Below are 20152 nucleotides of genomic sequence, written 5' to 3'. Positions count from 1 at the left end.
GAAAACTAACATATAAACATGGAATATGAAAATCACATATTAAAATAACATATGTAAAGTGCAAGTGCCAGTCTAGAATACAGAGACCAAACGTGTGGGTTTACCACAAATTCATGATGTCATACTTGGAGTTGAGACCATTGGGAATACGAGTGCCCATGGTAAAAATCCAATATGCCTCCCTCAGCTCCAGTATGCGATCAATTGAACCACCTCTTTTAGGTCTGTAAACCCTCTCAATAGCGCTCCAGGAAAAGGAAGAGAGATTACCTCCATGATATACCCCAAAATGTTGTACTACAGGAGTACTGGATTTAGCTGTAGTGAAAGAGGAAAGGTGTTCCCTAATTCTAGTATTTACATCTCTAGAAGTGAGACCTATATATTGAATTCTGCATGATGAACAATTTAGTACATATATGACATTAGTACAGGTGCAGTTTAGAAGTGTTTTGATATTAAATGTTTTTCCTGTGACATAACTTGTGAAAGTATTCCCTGTGCGTGCAAAATCACAAGGCTTACACTTCTTGTGGCCACATTTGTGCATACCCTGATGTCTGATCCAAGCACAGGCATCTTTGGTGTTAGTGGGCAGCACAGTAGGGGACAGCAGAGATCCCAGAGTGGGACCTTTCCTATATGCACACCTTACCCCATTGTTAACTGTTTCAATTAATTTGTCGTCAGCCTGTAAGATTTTAAAATGTTTGCGTATAATGGAGCAAATATCATTGTATTGCCCAATATGTGTGGTAACAAAGGTGACTCCATTGAAAGACTTAGAATCAGTGTCCTGTCTATCAGCCAGGAGACTAGCTCTAGATTTAAGGTGCACTGAGTGTTTAGCCCTACAGATTGCTTTTTTAGGGTATTTTCTTTGCTGTAACCTGGATTCAAGGTCCCTAGCTAATGTCCTAAAGTCACTATCGTCTGAGCAGTTCCTTTTGAGCCTGATCATCTCCCCCTTGGCGATCACTTCAGGGACATGTTTTGGATGACAACTTGTACCAAACAGCACTGAGTTCCCTGAAATAGGTTTCCTGTAGGAAACTGTTTTGACTTTGCCATTGGGGAGCCCTATAAGGGTAAGATCTAAAAAATTTACGGTCTTGTCATTAGATTCAAATGTAAATCTGAGGTTCATATCATTTAAATTAAGATATGTGCAAAATTCCTCTGCTTGTTTTTGAGTTCCTGTCCATATGAAGATCAAATCGTCTATATATCTCTTGTATGTAGATACATAGGCACGGAAAGGGTTACTATCTCCAAAGATGTGGAAAAACTCCCAGAATCCTAGGAAAAGATTTGCATACGAGGGGGCAAATTTCGCCCCCATCGCTGTTCCACATCTATGGAGATAGTACACCCCCTCAAACACAAAATAGTTGTGTGTAAGGAGGAACCCCACTACCTTAACAATGAAACAATTAAAATCTTCAGTGTAATCGGCAAAGTTCTCTAGAAAAAAGCATAATGCATTGAGACCTTTATCGTGTGGTATGCACGAGTAGAGTGAGACAGCATCCACAGTCAACCATATTGAATGTGATGTCCAGATAACATCTTCCATTAATTGTAACACATGTTTTGTGTCCCGCAAATATGAGGGTAAAGAAGTTACAATCGGCTGTAGGAAGCTGTCCACCCACTCAGATAGATTGCACAAAAGGGAATCAACCCCACTCACAATTGGGCGACCCTTCACTTCAGAGAGGGACTTGTGGACCTTGGGAAAATGATGAAAAGCGGGGATTTTAGGAAAATCAGGAACCAGGTATGCAAAAGTAGTCAAATCGATAAAACCTGATTCCACTCCCTCATCCAAAAGATCCACAAGATCCCTCCTGAAAACAGAAGTTGGATCACATTTAAGGATAGAGTATTCATCCTCATTATTAAGTTGTCTTAATGCCTCAGCAACATAGGCTTCACGGTCAAGTACAACAGTCATGCCGCCTTTATCGGCTTTTCTTATGGCTTTCTTTTAGATGTTACACAGGAAGTGATGCTACACTTTATGGGGGAATCTTTTAGATGTTACACAGGAAGTGGAGGGGAATCTTTTAGATGTTACACAGGAAGTGATGCTACACTTTATGGGGGAATCTTTTAGATGTTACACAGGAAGTGGAGGGGAATCTTTTAGATGTTACACAGGAAGTGATGCTACACTTTATGGGGGAATCTTTTAGATGTTACACAGGAAGTGGAGGGGAATCTTTTAGATGTTACACAGGAAGTGATGCTACACTTTATGGGGGAATCTTTTAGATGTTACACAGGAAGTGGAGGGGAATCTTTTAGATGTTACACAGGAAGTGATGCTACACTTTATGGGGGAATCTTTTAGATGTTACACAGGAAGTGGAGGGATTTGGCGCCCAAACAATTAATCAATTAAACTACCATATAGGCTACTTCTAAACTGTATATAAGGCTAGCTGCCATTACCAATATTCTAGTCTTGAGAAAGGCCCTTTTTTGAGGGCAGAAACGCGTTGACATATTGGTAAGCATTACTTTAATCTTTACTTCATTCTCATATTGGATACACTATGTTGTGAATTTCTTTTTTTACAGGGACACTTTTTAGGATACCATAGGAGCAGCTGACAGGTGCTAGGATCCAATCAACTACTTCAGCTACCACACTCAGGAATTTGGATCTGTTAAAGTAACTAACATTGGAAGGAATCAATTTCCTCACTTTCACCTTGCTTTTCATCACCCATTTTTTCCATTTTTTAGTTTTGATTGACTTATTTTTGTTCTTCACTAACATTTGTTGATCAACTTTTTGAACACTTTTTTGGATTATATTTTATTTTTTATGTTATTGCATATTGTGTATTTTATTTTTTATGTTATTGCATATTGTGTATTTTATTTAATTATATCTTAACCTCAATGGATTAAGTAGCTAGCATTTTTATATCCATTTGCACTCACTCACTATTTGATCGTATCTATACAATTATTTTGCTACCCCCCTGCAGTGCATTTTTCTATTTTTTGGAACACTATTTTTGAAACACTATTTTTGAACACTATTGTTTGTACTATTATTTATTAGTTTTTTGCTTGATGCACTTGTTATAGTTGTACTTAGGCTAATTCTGTTTTATTAGTATACACTCTTAGGCCTCGCTTCCATTGAGTCGTTAAAAATGGAGCCGTAAGCTACCGAAGCGGACGACAGCTAAAGGTAATTTACGGCTCCATTTTAGTACCAGGTTTCCATTGAAAAGATTAGCGTGTTGCGCGCAGTCGCTCTTTTCGGCCGTACGTAAGTTTGCGTTGCCAACCGATGTCGGATTTGTCGAAAAGCGCGCCATAACAAGTGCATTGCCATGGTAACCCGACCTCTGTCTATAAGAATAACGGTTTGCGCCTGCGCTCTTTACCTGTGATCGCCTCTAGAGAGAAAGACACGGGAGCTAGTTGCGTTGGTAGGAGTTTTGGGTTTTTGAGAGTTGTTTGAGAGTTAGTGGAGAGTTTGATATTTGATTTCCATATATTCTTATTGTAGGCCTCATATAATATTAGGAACACACACACACACATCCATACATTAGTTAATTAACACACATTAGTTTATACACACAAATACACACACACACACATACACACTTTTATTTGATACAAACACATTCACATTTTTTTTTACATTAACCCCCATATCCCCATCTTCCTTTATTACTCCTTTCATTAATCCCCTTATTCCACTTCCCATCCCCCCTTTGACTACCCTTCCCTTCCTCACTATATAACTTGTTTTTTTATATATACATTTTGCCCATCCTATTTTTTTTTTTTTTTAACATCCCATATTTTTTGTTTCATTTGACTATATAGCTCACCCCTTTCTTAATTTGCATCCCTTATTATTTTTCTATAATTTTGTTCTAATCCTCCTTAGTTTTTCCTTTTTCATTTACATCCCTTTGTTTATTTTCACCCCCACATTTTATTTTTATTTTGAGGGATATAGAATAGAGATAGTTAGGGTCTAGATAGGTTAGGTAGTTAGTTTTGGGGCTATTTAATTTAGGGTTTAGTTAGGTGAATTAGTGTAGTTAGGTAAGCTAGGGACTTTAGTGTTAGGTTAGAGTTAGGGAGGAAGGAGAAAGGGATGGATAGGCCTAGTGGAGTTGGGAAGGGGGTGGCTAGGGGGAGGGCAGTGGTGAGGGTGGATAGAGGGAGGGGGAGGGGGGAAGTAGGGAGTAGTATGGGCAGGAATAGGGGCCGAGGTTTGGGTGGAGGATTTGTCCTTCCTCAAACCCTGGCAGAGGAGGGAAGGAGAGAGGGTGGAAGAGGAATGGAGGTGGGAGGAGTGAGGAGGAGTCAGCCTCAGCTAGGCACAAAAAGAAAAGGGAAAGTGGGGCAGACTGTGGCAACTGGGGGTGGGGCTGGTGGTAGCCTGTCACAGCCTGCAGGGACAGAGGAGGTAGAGAGGGCTGGTCCCCAGTCACAGGAGGGAGAGTCTGTGTCTGCTGGCCCTTCAGGTGTGAAGGGCAGGCTAAGAGAGGAGAGGTACTCTGAGGAGGAAAAGGAGGCTCTTGTTGAGGCATACTTGGAGAGGGCAGCTCAGCTGGAGAACCCTAACCTGAGGCCGGCTGTCCGGAATAAGCTGTGGGAGGAGATTCGAGTGGCAGTCAGCTGCTTAGGACGTAATCGTTCTACTGCCAGCATTAAACACCGCTATCATGACTGCAGGAGGGAAACCAAAGCTAAGCTGGCACAGCAGGCCAAATATGCACGTGGGACAGGTGGTGGTCCTAGCAAGAGGATACACCTAAGGTCATGGGAGGAGATGCTGTCCAATGTCATCTCGGATGAATCTGTTTACGGATGTAAGGGGACAATGGACACCTCTGTGCCACCTGAAGAGGTGTATGAAGGTGAATATTCAATATTAAATATAACCATATATGTGATGTATATATGTTGTATATCATAAATACCCATCTGTGTTTAGCTATGAATCTAAATTTACATAGTTGTATTTAATATGTTCAGCAAGCACTCTGTATTGTATATCTGCTCTGACAAGCAAGAATATTGATAATATAATATCCAAGAATATTAAGCATTTCATATAAATCATGTGTCATTGTCCTTAAAGGGACACTGTACCCAAAATATTTATTTTGTGATTCAGATACAGCATGCAATTTTAAGCAACTTTCTAATTTACTCCTATTATGAATTTCTCTTCATTCTCTTGCTATCTTTACATGAAAAATAAGACATGTAAGCTTTTTTTCTAGGTTCAGAACTCTGGACAGCAGTTTTTGATTGGTGGATGCATTTATCCACCAATCAGCAAGGACAACCTAGGTTGTTCACCAAAAATGGGCCACCATCTAAACTTACATTCTTGCATTTCAAATAAAGATACCAAGAGAATAAAGAACATTTGAAAATAGGAGTAAATCCGAAAGTTGAATAAAATTGCATGCTCTATCTGAACAAAAGAAAATATTTGGGTACAGTGTCCCTTTAACAATGTTCCTTTAAGACACAGTCTATAAAGATTCCTCAGTTATGGTCATATATGCTTTGATTTTATCCCAAACACACTATATGTATGTATGTGTGTGTGTGTGTATGTGTATGTATGTATGTATGTGTGTATGTGTGTGTGTGTGTGTGTGTGTGTATGTGTGTGTGTGTGTGTGTATGTGTGTGTGTGTACATATATACACATAAATATGGAATATAATAGTCTGTATTGTTATGCTACAAAGTAATATATTCTATTAGATAGATAATGTAAACATACCGTATATTTATTTGTAGGTTCCGAACAGGAGGAGTATGAAGCTGCACCAACACCACAGCAGGATGTTCCTACATTCACTGAGGAGGATGAGGATATCTATGGTGACACTACCTCCTATATCAGCCTCTTAGAAGATGATATGCAGCAGCCTAGGGCATATGAGGTGGAGGATGTATCATGCCCTTCTCCATCTACTTCGGAGACAACATTTCATGTTTTGGGTTCTGAACCCCAGCAGACTCATCCTCCTCAACAATGGCAGTTCATGCATACTTCGCAGCAACAAATGGCACAGCCCCCACAGCTGCACCCACCGCAGCAGATGATGCACCCCCCACAACATCCTCCTCAGCAGCAGATGATGCACCCCCCACAACATCCTCCTCAGCAGCAGATGATGCACCCCCCACAACATCCTCCTCAGCAGCAGATGATGCACCCCCCACGACATCATTATCCTCAGCAGCAGATGATGCACCCACCACAGCAGCATACAGATCTGCATCATCTGTACTATATGCCTCCCACTCCTATGGCACAACAGGAATCCACACCACCACCCACTGCACCCACCAATGTATTGCCAACAGTGCCATCACAGACAACCTCACAGTCACCAATACGGAGAGACAGCCCTGGAACCAGCCAATTATTAGTTCCTGAGACACCAAATGTACAACAGGGTCCGGCACAGTCCCAGCAGGATGATCTACTGAGGCTCATACATAGAGAGCTTAGGCTGTCCAGGCTCCAACAGCAGCAGGATTTGAGAAGGATACAGAGCCAAATGGACATCCATAATGCCTCACTCGTCCGCCTGGCAGAGGCAGTGGAGAGGCTCGCGGATAGGCCCCAAACTCCATCCTCCCTTGCATCCTCTGTCATCTCCCTGCAGGACCCTGAATCGCGGTTATTAGCCTCACATTCAGCTGGTGGGCGTCGCACAAGACGCCACACTGCCCCCCTAAGTACCTCTCCTCCAAAGGCAAAATCCCGCCGCAAGAATTAATTAATATTCTTTTTTTTCAACCCAAGATATATCATATCTAATTTTTGCACTAAAGCACTTTTTTAAGTGCGATTTTCATCTCATAAATATGCATCCATTTTTCTAATCCAAATTTGAACATATATCTTAATATTATTCTAATAGCTGTTTATCTGCTAAAAATTAACAGCTTTATTCATTTTTATTTCACATGATGTCAATTAATATGCAGGTGTACATTGTTGATAAATTTATGTGTCCTTTTATTGAGGATATCATATTATGCCGTTTAAGAATACTTGGGGATACGTGTCTGAAATTTATACAGTATATGTTATCTAACATAAGTCAACGTGACATGTGTAAATGTTATGATTTATATTCCACAAGCATATGTTGTTTGCTCCTTCAGATGAAGCTAATAAGGGTTATACAGTTATAGAAGAGTTGAAAAGTAAATACTCCTTCCTGTTGATATGGCCAAATACCTTGCATTCATTCTTATAGTCCTATGTGGAATGTAATATCTGAAATATATACCTATCATGACTAATACCTATCATGACTAATGCACTCCTTTTTGTCAAGATTATTATTCAATATTTAGAATAATTAGATAAATGTATCTTTAGGATATTTATGCACTGATGTATATACAACATATATGTGATTGCCATGATATAGAGGTGATTAATACATTTTAATTGACATCATATGAACAGACACAGACTCTCCCTGGGACCAATGCACAATGCACTTTTAAAATGTTTCAATAACTCCATGTTAAAGACAATACTTCATATCTCTTGAAGTATGTAATATTAAGCACTTATGTATTTTGGTTAATAGTCTAAATATTGCAAATGTATTATCTGCTTTAGCAGACATGACATTACATATATTTTATAAATATTAGTACTATGACACATTATAACTTTAATGTGTCATCGTTTTGTATTGAATAAATATGATTTTCACATTGAAAATTACATTTGAATGAGGGTAAATCTGTAATAATAAAACTCATCTTCATGATAAACAACTTATTTCCTTTGAATTATTTTTCTATATGTATTGAGATTATATATAGCATCCCTGGGCAAAGGTTTCATTTTGAATAGGTAGATATTTTATTTATTTTTAAAATATTTTACCAGGAAAGATACATTGAGATTTCTATGGTTTTCAAGTATGTCCTGGGTCCACAAAACATTGCATTGATACAATGGGTACAATAAAATAAAAAAAAATAATAATACACCATATATGCACAAAAATTTAACATAGAACCGGTAGGAAATATATAATCAACAATGACAGGTGCATTCTGTTTTGAGATATGTAGAGAGGGATCTCTTAAAGGATATTAGGCATGGGGAAGGTTTGAAAGTGTGCGGGAGGTCGTTCCATAATTGTGGTGCTTGCATATATTTTTATATGCACATACATATTGAAATTTCTATGACAACATGGGTGCAAATATTCCTATACATAGGACCAATAAATGTAGCATATATAATGTTATTTGTACATTGAAACACTCATAATATTTTTGTGATTTGCTATTTCAATGAGAAACAGGCCTCAAAAAGCTATTTTTTCCTCCTTTACACCTAGTTGAGCTGGGGGTAATATTTCTCAATGTATCGACAGCCTCCGACAGTGTATTAACGGTTAGCGCTTTCAATGGAAACCTGGTATAATTTATCGATTAACGGCTTCTATTACTTTCTATGGGACGCGAAAATCTTTTCGGCAGCCGAAGTCCGGCAGCCGATATTGAGGTATAACGCGCCATTGGAAACAGTCGTTAAACGCTATTGCTTTCGACAGCATATTTAACGGTTTGCGAGTGCACGCAAACTGAATTACGACTCAATGGAAGCGAGGCCTTATTCTGGTGTACCACTCACACTGATCACCTGTTATTACCTCTGTTTTTATTGTAATTATCAGCTTTGGCCCTTTGAGCCGCTTCTGTAAGATATTCCTGTATTTGTAATTTTATTTATATGTGCTTTTTACATTTTTTTATATATAGTCTTTTATTACTGATGCTTTTTAACATGGTTCATTAAATAATCTTCTTTTATCTCTCTGTGAGTATATTTATCCCTTGGCCTCTTGTTGGCGCTGTATTCACTTCTTACTACTTGTGCATATTTTTTGGAGGTTGGTTAGGATCTCTGTTTGGATACAGCTTGGGGATTACCTTAGCGCTTGTACACTACCCCTTTTTCACTAATTATTCTATGTACCCAGCATCTGTACCCCCGCCTGGTTTACACTATACTGCTGCACAATCAGGGAATATAGTTCTTATGGAACAGGTTTTTTCCCAGGACCAGATCACACACAAAGGGGGGGGGGGGGGGAACCAACCCCAAAACACAAGCCTACAACAATTCACAGGGACAGCAGAGATACCAGTTGAGACAAGCCAAACCAATTTCAAAGTACAAATAAATGACACATATAATAATGTGATAAATCTCTCAGCTATATCTCTCACTACGGATCAATTAAAAGTACTTAGTCTGGGTCTCAATTTTGCACCCACTAATGATGTTGATGTTTTTAAAACCTTATTGGATTTAAATAAATTCATTAGAAATATCACTTTAAAGAAATTTTTTGCAAATACTACAGAGGTTGCTAACATTGAACAGCAGGGGGCTTCAGCTAACACTGAGTCTCTCTCTTTTTCACAAACCTGTGATGTGGTCTCTCTCCAACAATTACAGTCAGAGTCTAATCATAATATACAAGGTACTCAAAGTAGAGGCCCTTCTATGAGGAGTAAATCCACCTTTTACCCCATACAGGTAAGGGGCAATATTGTAGAAACCTTCTACAATAGGGTGGAGCATGATCTTATTGCCTTAAAACAGACCAATAAACGTCCTAAGAACAACCTAAGTTTCAGGGAAAGAACAGCAGTTAAAGAGTTAAAAGATAACTCCAGAATTACCATAAGAAAAGCCGATAAAGGCGGCATGACTGTTGTACTTGACCGTGAAGCCTATGTTGCTGAGGCATTAAGACAACTTAATAATGAGGATGAATACTCTATCCTTAAATGTGATCCAACTTCTGTTTTCAGGAGGGATCTTGTGGATCTTTTGGATGAGGGAGTGGAATCAGGTTTTATCGATTCAACTACTTTTGCATACCTGGTTCCTGATTTTCCTAAAATCCCCGCTTTTCATAATTTTCCCAAGGTCCACAAGTCCCTCTCTGAAGTGAAGGGTCGCCCAATTGTGAGTGGGGTTGATTCCCTTTTGTGCAATCTATCTGAGTGGGTGGACAGCATCCTACAGCCGATTGTAACTTCTTTACCCTCATATTTGCGGGACACAAAACATGTGTTACAATTAATGGAAGATGTCGTCTGGACATCACATTCAATATGGTTGACTGTGGATGCTGTCTCACTCTACTCGTGCATACCACACGATAAAGGTCTCAATGCATTATGCTTTTTTCTAGAGAACTTCGCCGATTACACTGAAGATTTTAATTGTTTCATTGTTAAGGTAGTGGGGTTCCTCCTTACACACAACTATTTTGTGTTTGAGGGGGTGTACTATCTCCAAAGATGTGGAACAGCGATGGGGGCGAAATTTGCCCCCTCGTATGCAAATCTTTTCCTAGGATTCTGGGAGTTTTTCCACATCTTTGGAGATAGTAACCCTTTCCGTGCCTATGTATCTACATACAAGAGATATATAGACGATTTGATCTTCATATGGACAGGAACTCAAAAACAAGCAGAGGAATTTTGCACATATCTTAATTTAAATGATATGAACCTCAGATTTACATTTGAATAAAAGCTCATATGACAAATACCTGGCAAGACACATAATACCCAGGGGCCTAGGGGTCCGTCTATTCCCCACTTTCTTATTCCACATCGATTCTTACAAAGATAGATGGGAACAGGCTCTTATAAATTGTTCTGAAATTCTCGTGGCTATCCTGTCAGACTATGAGACAGAGGTAATGTCAGAATTAGATAAAGAAATAAATGACTATAATGCCAAATAACAAAAATTTGAGAACTTAGACAATTTTAAGAAAGCATATAAGGAAATGCGGGATGAGCTTGACAGTAGGGAAAAAGAAATTATCCATACTAAGTGCTCAAAAATGAGGCGTGATTGAAAAGATTTTGAGAAGGGTAAAATATTCACATGGGATGAAAAACAATCAAGACGAAGACCGATAAATAGTTTACCACCATCTAAGAATACCAATCAATCAGATTGTGAGTCATCTGCAGTTGAGGATAGTGACTCCGAAAACACAGCTACCCAAACCAGACCAAGTAGTTTTTTAGGAAGGAGTACAGACCATCTCAGCAGAGATACAAAAGACAAACCAGAAGGGGAAGAGGTCAGGGGGGGAACCAGGAACTTGAGGGATCTATCCAGATGGGGTTACAGAACAGACAGTGGTTACAGGAGAAGGGAAGACTGGGGCAAGGGACCAAAATGATAGCAGAAAATACCGACCAGTTACAGATAATTAACCTCTCTAGTAGGACCCTGACTGACACACATGAGCAAATCCTATCAAAAGGACTTTCGTTCTCCCCTACCCCCAATCTTGATAAATTTGAATTAATCAAAGACTTACACCTATTCTGTAGGAAACTAGCTCTTAAGAAAATGTACACTAATCACGATGACAGTTTGACGGATGAGTTAAAAACATTAGATACACTCATTGAATTGTGGAATGAAAATGAAGATGGTAATTCCTCTGAAGTTGATAACTTTTTGGATAAAAAGATCAAAATTAAATCTCAATATATGCCCCCCCTGAACAAGCCCCCCAAATTGAGGTCTTTCTCAGAATGGTAATGGCAGATTTCTTGAAAATAAAAGAAACAAGCACATCTAATATTAGTAAGGATGAATTACAAGCATTACAAGAAATTAACTCTTGGGAAGACATTTTGGTCAAACCTTCTGACAAGGGAGGAAATATAGTGATTTGGGATAAAGAAGATTATATCCTAGAGGCTAGGAGGCAACTTAATGACAGAAAATGTTACAAACCACTATTTTCCAACCCAACTACACAGTTCTTAAATGAGTATAACATATTGATTAACAATGCTAAACTGAATAATCTAATCAGCCAAAAAGAGTTCCGCTTCCTACAGGTCAAATCACCAAGGGTGGCCACTTTGTATCTCTTGCCTAAAATACATAAAAATAAAAGGAAACCGCCTGGTAGACCTATTGTGTCCAGCATCAATAGCCTTTGCGAACCAGCCAGCAGATTTTTAGATCTGTATCTGCGTGATATAGTTTGGTCTCTACCATCTTTTACGAGGGACACAATGGACATTTTGAGCAAAATTAATAAAGTATCTGTAGAAGAAGAAGCTTTTCTCATTACATGTGATGTTGAATCCCTTTACACATCAATTAAACATAACTTTGGATGTGAGGCTGTGAAGTACTTTCTCAGTATGCAATCTAATGATAAATTAGAGAGGAATGACTTCATCCTAAACCTACTTAATTTTGTGTTAAAACACAACTATTTTATATTCAATGACAAAAATTCTATCTGCAAATCCAAGGCACAGCCATGGGGTCATCATGTGCACCCACCTACGCCAATATATATTTGGGTTGGTGGGAAAGAGAGTATGTATTTCATGAAAATATGATTAAATATACTACACATATTAGCCTATGGTGCAGGTATATAGATGACCTGTTCATTATTTGGACAGGCAGTGAAGATTTGTTTAAGGAATTCATAACTATCTTGAATACTAATGTGATGAACTTGAAACTTACATACCATCTAAGTAAAGAAACAGTTGAATTTCTAGATGTTACCATATATAAAGATGTTGATAATGTATTAAAAACAGATCTTTATAGAAAAAGTACAGCAACTAATTCCACCTTACACTATGATAGCTGTCATACAACACAAACTAAACGAGCTATCCCTACTGGTGAATTTCTAAGACTGAGATGAAACTGTACAGATTTTTTTACTTTTAACAAAAGAGCTAAAGAACTGACACCTCGCCTAAAGAAGAGGGGATAAACCCATGGGGTGATTAGGAGAGCATATCAGAGAGCACGCAGAACCAAAAGAGATGATCTGTTAGTGCCTAAAAAGAAATCTGAGGTTCCTTATAATGAAGTGAGATTTGTAACTAGATTTAATGGTGAACATCAAGTTATAAGTCAAATACTAAATAAACACTGTGACATACTCAAATCTGACAAAGACCTATTACCGGTGATCGGAGACAAAATAAATACTAGTTGGAAAAGAGCTCCAACTCTTGGGAACAAACTTGTTAAAAGTCACTTTTTAAGAAAAAATACCAGTACCAGGAATGTATGTGGCACATATACTTGTGGCGCTTGCAGTTTTTGCAAATTTATACAAAATGAAAGGGAATTTGTGAGACTAACTGGCAATACTAAAAGAATGCTGGGATTCGCTAATTGTAGAACAAAAAATGTTGTCTATTGCCTTTTGTGCGTTTGTCAGGGGCGTATTTAGGTTTTGTGCTGCCCTAGGCCCTCAAAATTCTGCTGCCCCCCCCCCACCCCCCTACCTCCCTAGGTTTTAGGCTTTTTTTCAGCCATAATATTTTTACACCCCAGGACTTGCATGTATGTGTGTGTATATATATATATATATATATATATATATATAGTGTGTGTGTATATATATATGTATATATATATATATATATAGTTAGTGTGTGTGTGTGTGTATATATATATATATATATATATATATATATACGCACAATGCACAGTCACAGAAACAGCATAACTACTATTTCCAGCATAGCCCATCACCTCTGGGAGCAAAGAGGTTAAAAAAAAGCCTGTTTTCTGCTGTGAGCAGGAGCCGTGGGGGTATTTATGACCTGCTCTGCAGCAGCAGACTGTAGCACACATTATTTACAACAACCAACAAGCCTTGCTATAACAATAACATCCCTGATCCCCCTCTTACCACATATTCACTATTTCACTGCAATATTCCCCTGTGACCTGATCTATGCCCTGTCTTCAGAAGCGTGCTGTTCCCTGCTACTGTCTTGATCTGCGTGGCTGTGTGCAGATGCTGTCAGACAGTCAGTGAATGTCAGCTGAGTGAGCACGGCACTTGGGGGGCCAGGAAGGGGGAGGGAAGGAAACGGCTGCTATGCTACAGATTAGGAAGCGGGACTGCTGGCTCCAAGGCATTACACTGACAATAACATAACACCGCTCCACGTCCTTTCAAGCTCCTGCTCCAGCAACAACTGACACTGACTGAGGCTTGCGAGGAGGGAGGAAATAGAATCTGTGACAAGTGCGGTGCACGCTGCAACTGCTTATTCCTCCTGTCCTGACAATTTAAACGGCACAACACTGGAAGGACAATCAAGGAAGTAAAGATTGCTATAACACTGCTCCATGTCCTTTCAAGCTCCAGCAACAACTGACACTGACTGATGGGCTTGCGAGGAGGGAGGAAATAGAATCTGACACTCCAGTGCGGTGCACGCTGCAACGGCTTATTCCTGACAATTTAAACGGCACAGTGACAATGATGATTGTCCAATGTCCTTCCTTGTGCTGTTTAAATTGTCAGGAATAAGCCGTTGCAGCGTGCACCGCACTGGAGTGTCAGATTCTATTTCCTCCCTCCTCGCAAGCCCATCAGTCAGTGTCAGTTGTTGCTGGAGCTTGAAAGGACATGGAGCAGTGTTATAGCAATCTTTACTTCCTTGATTGTCCTTCCAGTGTTGTGCCGTTTAAATTGTCAGGACAGGAGGAATAAGCAGTTGCAGCGTGCACCGCACTTGTCACAGATTCTATTTCCTCCCTCCTCGCAAGCCTCAGTCAGTGTCAGTTGTTGCTGGAGCAGGAGCTTTACTTCCTTAAGTGGCGATATTTCAAATAACTCACAACACAATTCATTAAAACAAATAGTAGGTGACGTCTTAGAGTTAGATCATATTACAATAGGAGTCGGACTGACTAACTTACTGTGAAAATACACTGACTGAGAGGTTCCCTTCCCAGTCCCACTTCCGTAGCAGCCGCTGCCTCTCATGCATTAGTGTGGCCAGTTTTTGATCTGCTCTAAGCAGCATCCGCAGTCAGACACCAAAAGGGCCAATTCTTGAGTGCCCGGCCCCAAAAAGTGCCGCCCCCTCAAATCTGCCGCCCTAGGCCCGTGCCTTGTTGGCCTAGGCCATAATACGCCCCTGGCGTTTGTGGAAAAAGGTACATAGGAATTACAACACGGGAACTACGCACGAGACTAGGTGAACATGTCAATAACATTAAGAACTGTGTTAATGACAAAGAAAAGAATAGGAATCTTACCCCAGTGGCAAGACATTATCTGAAGATACATGAAATTAAGCCAGATTTGAAGGTATCTGTTTTACAGGTCATTAAACCCGGCATTAGAGGGGGCAATGTAGAAACTATGCTATTACAGGCGGAATGTAGATGGATCTTCTGGCTAAACACCTTAGCACCAAATGGTTTGAATGAACAAGAAGGATATGGTTAATTTCTATAATTTATGCTATATCCAACACTTTTGCAATCTTTAGTATGCTAGTGAAATGTCAAACACTGTACTGTAACGGTATCTCCTTTACTTTATCTATAATAAATCTGTGTTTGTAACCTTTTATCAACACAGTCTCTGTCTCGATTGGCAAAATTGGTACAATATGGCATCTATACTGGTCTTTATGATTGAATTATACTATATGAAATTATAATTCACCATTTACCATCTTTTCTGTGCCAACTAGATTAGGTTTAAATTACATTCACATGCTATCAGGTACTATTACTTGTTTTTATTTGATAGTTAATAAACAAACTTTATTTTAATTTTACTTGTTTTTCTCATATCATTAGTCTGCACCTCATTGAGAATGATAATTTTTTTCTGGTTAATAAGATATGATAACAATCTCGGGTTTTGTTTAAAATAATTTTAGACATATTATTTGAAATATTTGACCACTATAACGTTGAAAACACACACACAGCTCTTTTTACGGTTATTATTTAAGTTTTTTACGTTTTTGAGCTCAACCTGTTGTATAGATCTGCCCACCAATTTTGTTATAGCAGTTGCCAATAAGAGACCCATATTGAAGATTTCTGATACTGGCCGCTAAAAGATTACTATGGAATAATTGCCATTTGCCAAAATATCTAATGATACAGCTAATATTTACTATTTGCCACTTTTATTGACTGACAGTTTGGCTTGCTTTATTATGGATAATATACAACCATCGGTACTTTGTGTGGCTTACTAGCCATCCTTGTATATTTCCAATATACGATCTTATCCATATATTTATATATATTTTTTTATTTCTGTGCCTTGTCTCGTATACTGATACTTGATAATTTCACTCCAGTAAATTGCCACTTTTTAGTATACTATCATATACATTAACTGGACTGTGTGAAACTACCCCCCCTTTAAATACCATCATATTTGACTATATGACATCCTTTTTATCCAATAATGGGAGGTCACTTCGGATTGGCTTGTATAAGGGTGTGTGGAATTTCTGATAACAACATTTGCTCAATTGTGTGTCTGACTAGTAACGCCCGGTCTCTCTCATCTTCACGTAATAAATAGGATTATACAGAAGTATTAATGCCCCTATACATTATATTATTGATGAGGCAGTAAGAACCACTTGCAAAGAATATCGCAACCATGTTGACATCTGGGTTTACTCAAACTTATTGAGTATTACGGTCAATATATTTTAATATAGGTTTTCTAATAATATCAATAACAACAGATAGCTCTGTATTTAATGCCTTTGTACAATTATCAGCGCAACATTTGGTAATCACTATGATGACATGTGAACGATTGGTTCGTTTTTGGATACATATGTTTGTTCTGATCATTGCCATGTTTAACAATTTTGCCGTCCTATATTAAGAGAAAACCTCCCCCCCTTTCTGCATACTCTATTGACGGAGTAAAACCACTCCCATCGCATCATTGTCATCCTTCTCCCGGATCATGTGACACCTGACTATCCAATGATAGGAGGACCATGCTGATTGGCCATCATATTTGACTATATGACATCCTTTTTATCCAATAATGGGAGGTTACTTCGAATTGGCTTGTATAAGGGTGTGTGGAATTTCTGATAACAACATTGGCTCAATTATGTGTCTGACTAGTAACGCACGGTCTCTCATCTTAACGTAGCAAATAGGATTATACACAAGTATTAATGTCCCTATACATTATATTATTGATGAGGTAGTGAGAACCACCTGCAAAGAATATTGCAACCATGTTGACATCTGGGTTTATTCAAACTCATTGAGTATTACGGTCAATATATTTTAATATAGGTTTTCTAATAATATCAATAACAACAGATAGTTTGATATTTAATGCCTTTGTACAATTATCAGCAGAACATTTGGTAATCACTATGATGACATGTGAACGATTGGTTCGTTTTTGGATATATATGTCCATTCTGATCATTACCATGTCTAGAAATTTTGCCGTCCTACATTAAGAGAAACCCTCCCCCCCTTTCTGCATACTCTATTGACGGAGTAAAACCACTCCCACCTCATCACTGTCATCCTTCTCCCCGATCATGTGACACCTGACTATCCAATGATAGGAGGACCATGCTGATTGGCTCACGCAAGGGTGTGAGGAATTTTCGATATTATGATTGGCCATTGCTGATATATAGGCTATGAGGCTACAAACAGTCCGGTTAGCCTTTGAGAAAGCCTAGTCAGGCGAAATGTGCATCAGGCGCCATTACAGCTGTGCTATCCACTAGTCTATACATGTTGCTGACACTATTATAGACATTACTTTATGATGGTTATTTGACTTGGACAGACCTATAGCGGTCCAGTATTGCACTAGATAGTATAATAGTATAATTATTGTCCTAATCGTGCATTTTGTGGATTAGACAGCCCTTTTTCCATTTGTGTGTTTTTTAAAGTCTTATACACTACTACAGCAGTAGTTTTTATTTTTATGATTATTTAATAAATGTTAAGTTTTAATTACATTTACCTACACTGTGTAGCCATCTATGCTGATTTTTGGTGAGTGCTCCACTTCTGTCCGCTTTTTCTTTACTATTTTTCCTCTATGTTCATTGGACAGTGAGCACCCCCCCCCTCCTTACATTCATTATAGTGTATCACTATTTTGACTCATTTCTACAGCAAGTGCTGGAGTCTATATTTCTATTGTTTATTGTTGATATATACATATAATAGATAAGGGGTACAATATAAGAAATATTCTATTTTACTATCCCATCTCTTTCATTTAACAATGAGGTAAACAACCCTAGAGTGATGATCAGCTAGGGACCTAAATGGAATAAAGTAGATTGGAAACGTCCGATGGTGGGCTGGGACAGTAAGGGTGGTCACAGGGTGTCCAGATAATTTTTGATAAGGCCTAGGATAAATACCAATAATTGATAAACAAATAGGCTCTCCAGAGATAAATGTAATAATCAATATGTTGCTATTAGTGCATATACTAAGGCATTAAGCCTGTGTAATACCACTGCTCATGTCTGTGGTTGGGCTGTTACTTATGGTACTGGTAATTGAAGTACTAGTATTGTGTTCCCAATAGTTACAGATAGAAAATGTGCAACAATGGAGTAACCTTTAAATATATTCTAGAGTGGCCAGATAATAGCAGATAAGGCCTAGGACAAATATCAGAGGCTAATATAAAAAAGCGGGCTCACCACAAATAGGCTGAATAATCAATATATGTTGCTGTTAATGCATATACTTAGGCATTAAGCCTGTGTAATGATACTGGTCACATCTGTGAATGAGCCGTTATTAGTGATACTGGAAAATGGGGTACTAGTATTTGATACCCAGTGATTACACAGAGGAAGTGTGAAAAAATAGAATAACATATAAACATCTGTAATTAAAAATGCTACTGTAAAAATAAACATATATCTGCAAAGTCGTATAAAATTGGGCTTTATTGTCCAATCCGAGTTGAGTAACTCATACAAAGGTGGATAAGGAGTCCAAAAAGGAGAATAATAATAATAAGGGTAAAAAAGTGTCAGGGGATAAATAGACTTGATCAAAGTACGAGTGATAAGGGTTTGTATTAAACCAATATGAGAAAGCAAATTAATATTTGTGTGTACACTGTGAAAAAAGGATAAAGAGGTATGTAAAAAGTGCAAAAAGGGAAGGAAAAGGGGGCCAGGTAGGGGAGAAGGAGAAAAAAGGGGGGGGGAAATACCTGAGTGAGGTGACGTTATAAGATAGTGATCAAAATAAAAGCATGTGAACATGCTAGGCTAAATGCACAAGTGATGTGGGTGTCAGGGATAATGGTGAGGTACCCAGCAGATATGGAGGTGAAGGGGGAAGACAAAAGGGAGAAAATGGGCAGAGCAGGGGATAGGATAGGAATAAACTAGGCAGGTAAGTTACTAATGGGTGCAGTTATCCACAGGATAGGGAGCCCCCTTGGTAGGGAATGAGTAAAAAATAAGCCATGTGCAAATGTTATTATAGCAGAAATGGAATCTACCACAAGTATACCAAATTATGGTATGGAATATTCACTAATTAAGAGCTATCAATTACAATGTTGTGAACTGATATAATATTGATAGGAAACAGTGGTAATTATTCTGTTCATTGAGTCCTTTCGGATGAACACATTTGAGACGATATATCCATCTACATTCTGCTCTCAGCAGAGCTTGTTCCAATTTGCCCCCCCTGATTCCTAGGGAAATTTTTTCAATTCCCTGGCATTTCAGATCTCTTGGATTCGAACAATGGTAAGAAAGAAAATGGGATGCCACAGAGGAGATCATTTTGCCATCTTCCAAATCATTAGCAGCGTTTTTGATATTTCTAATATGTTCCTGAAGTCTAATTCGCAGTTTCCTGCTGGTCATACCAACATAGATTTTGGGGCAACTGCAGTGTAATGCGTAAATTATGCTTTCAGTAGAACAACTGATGTAGTTCTTAATTTTGTGTGTATGTCCAAATTGATCTTGGATCTTGTCAGTTTTTCTAATATGCTTACAGGAAGAACAGGTGCCACAGTTCACTTTAGAGGTTGATGCCTCCAAGATAGGGGCTGGAGCAGTTCTAACCCAAAGGATCCTTTAAGTTGCACCCCTGTAGCCTTTTTCTCTAAATGCTTTACTCCTGCAGAGAGGAATTACAACGTGAGTAATCATGAACTCTTAGCCATTAAGATGGCCTTGACTGAATGGCGTCATTTGCTAGAGGGCACCACCAATCCCATTCAGATTC

General features: G+C 38.6%; 1 protein-coding gene across 1 annotated transcript in view; it reads right to left on the bottom strand.

Annotated features, from left to right (window-relative positions):
• Positions 1–975: 975 nt before the first annotated feature.
• Positions 976–20152, bottom strand: part of LOC128656840 (vomeronasal type-2 receptor 26-like) — an 80446-nt gene continuing 61269 nt past the window's right edge. The window contains exons 6-7 of the mRNA XM_053711006.1: positions 1694–1850; positions 976–1080 (exon numbers count right to left, since the gene is read on the bottom strand). Of these exons, the coding sequence (XP_053566981.1) occupies positions 976–1080; positions 1694–1850 (262 nt within the window). The remainder of the gene's footprint in view (positions 1081–1693; positions 1851–20152) is intronic.

The sequence above is a fragment of the Bombina bombina genome, chromosome 4 (genome assembly GCF_027579735.1).
Source record: "Bombina bombina isolate aBomBom1 chromosome 4, aBomBom1.pri, whole genome shotgun sequence".
NCBI classification, from domain to species: domain Eukaryota; kingdom Metazoa; phylum Chordata; class Amphibia; order Anura; family Bombinatoridae; genus Bombina; species Bombina bombina.
Note: the sequence above shows the minus strand (reverse complement) of the source record. Positions and strands in the feature narration are given on the sequence as shown.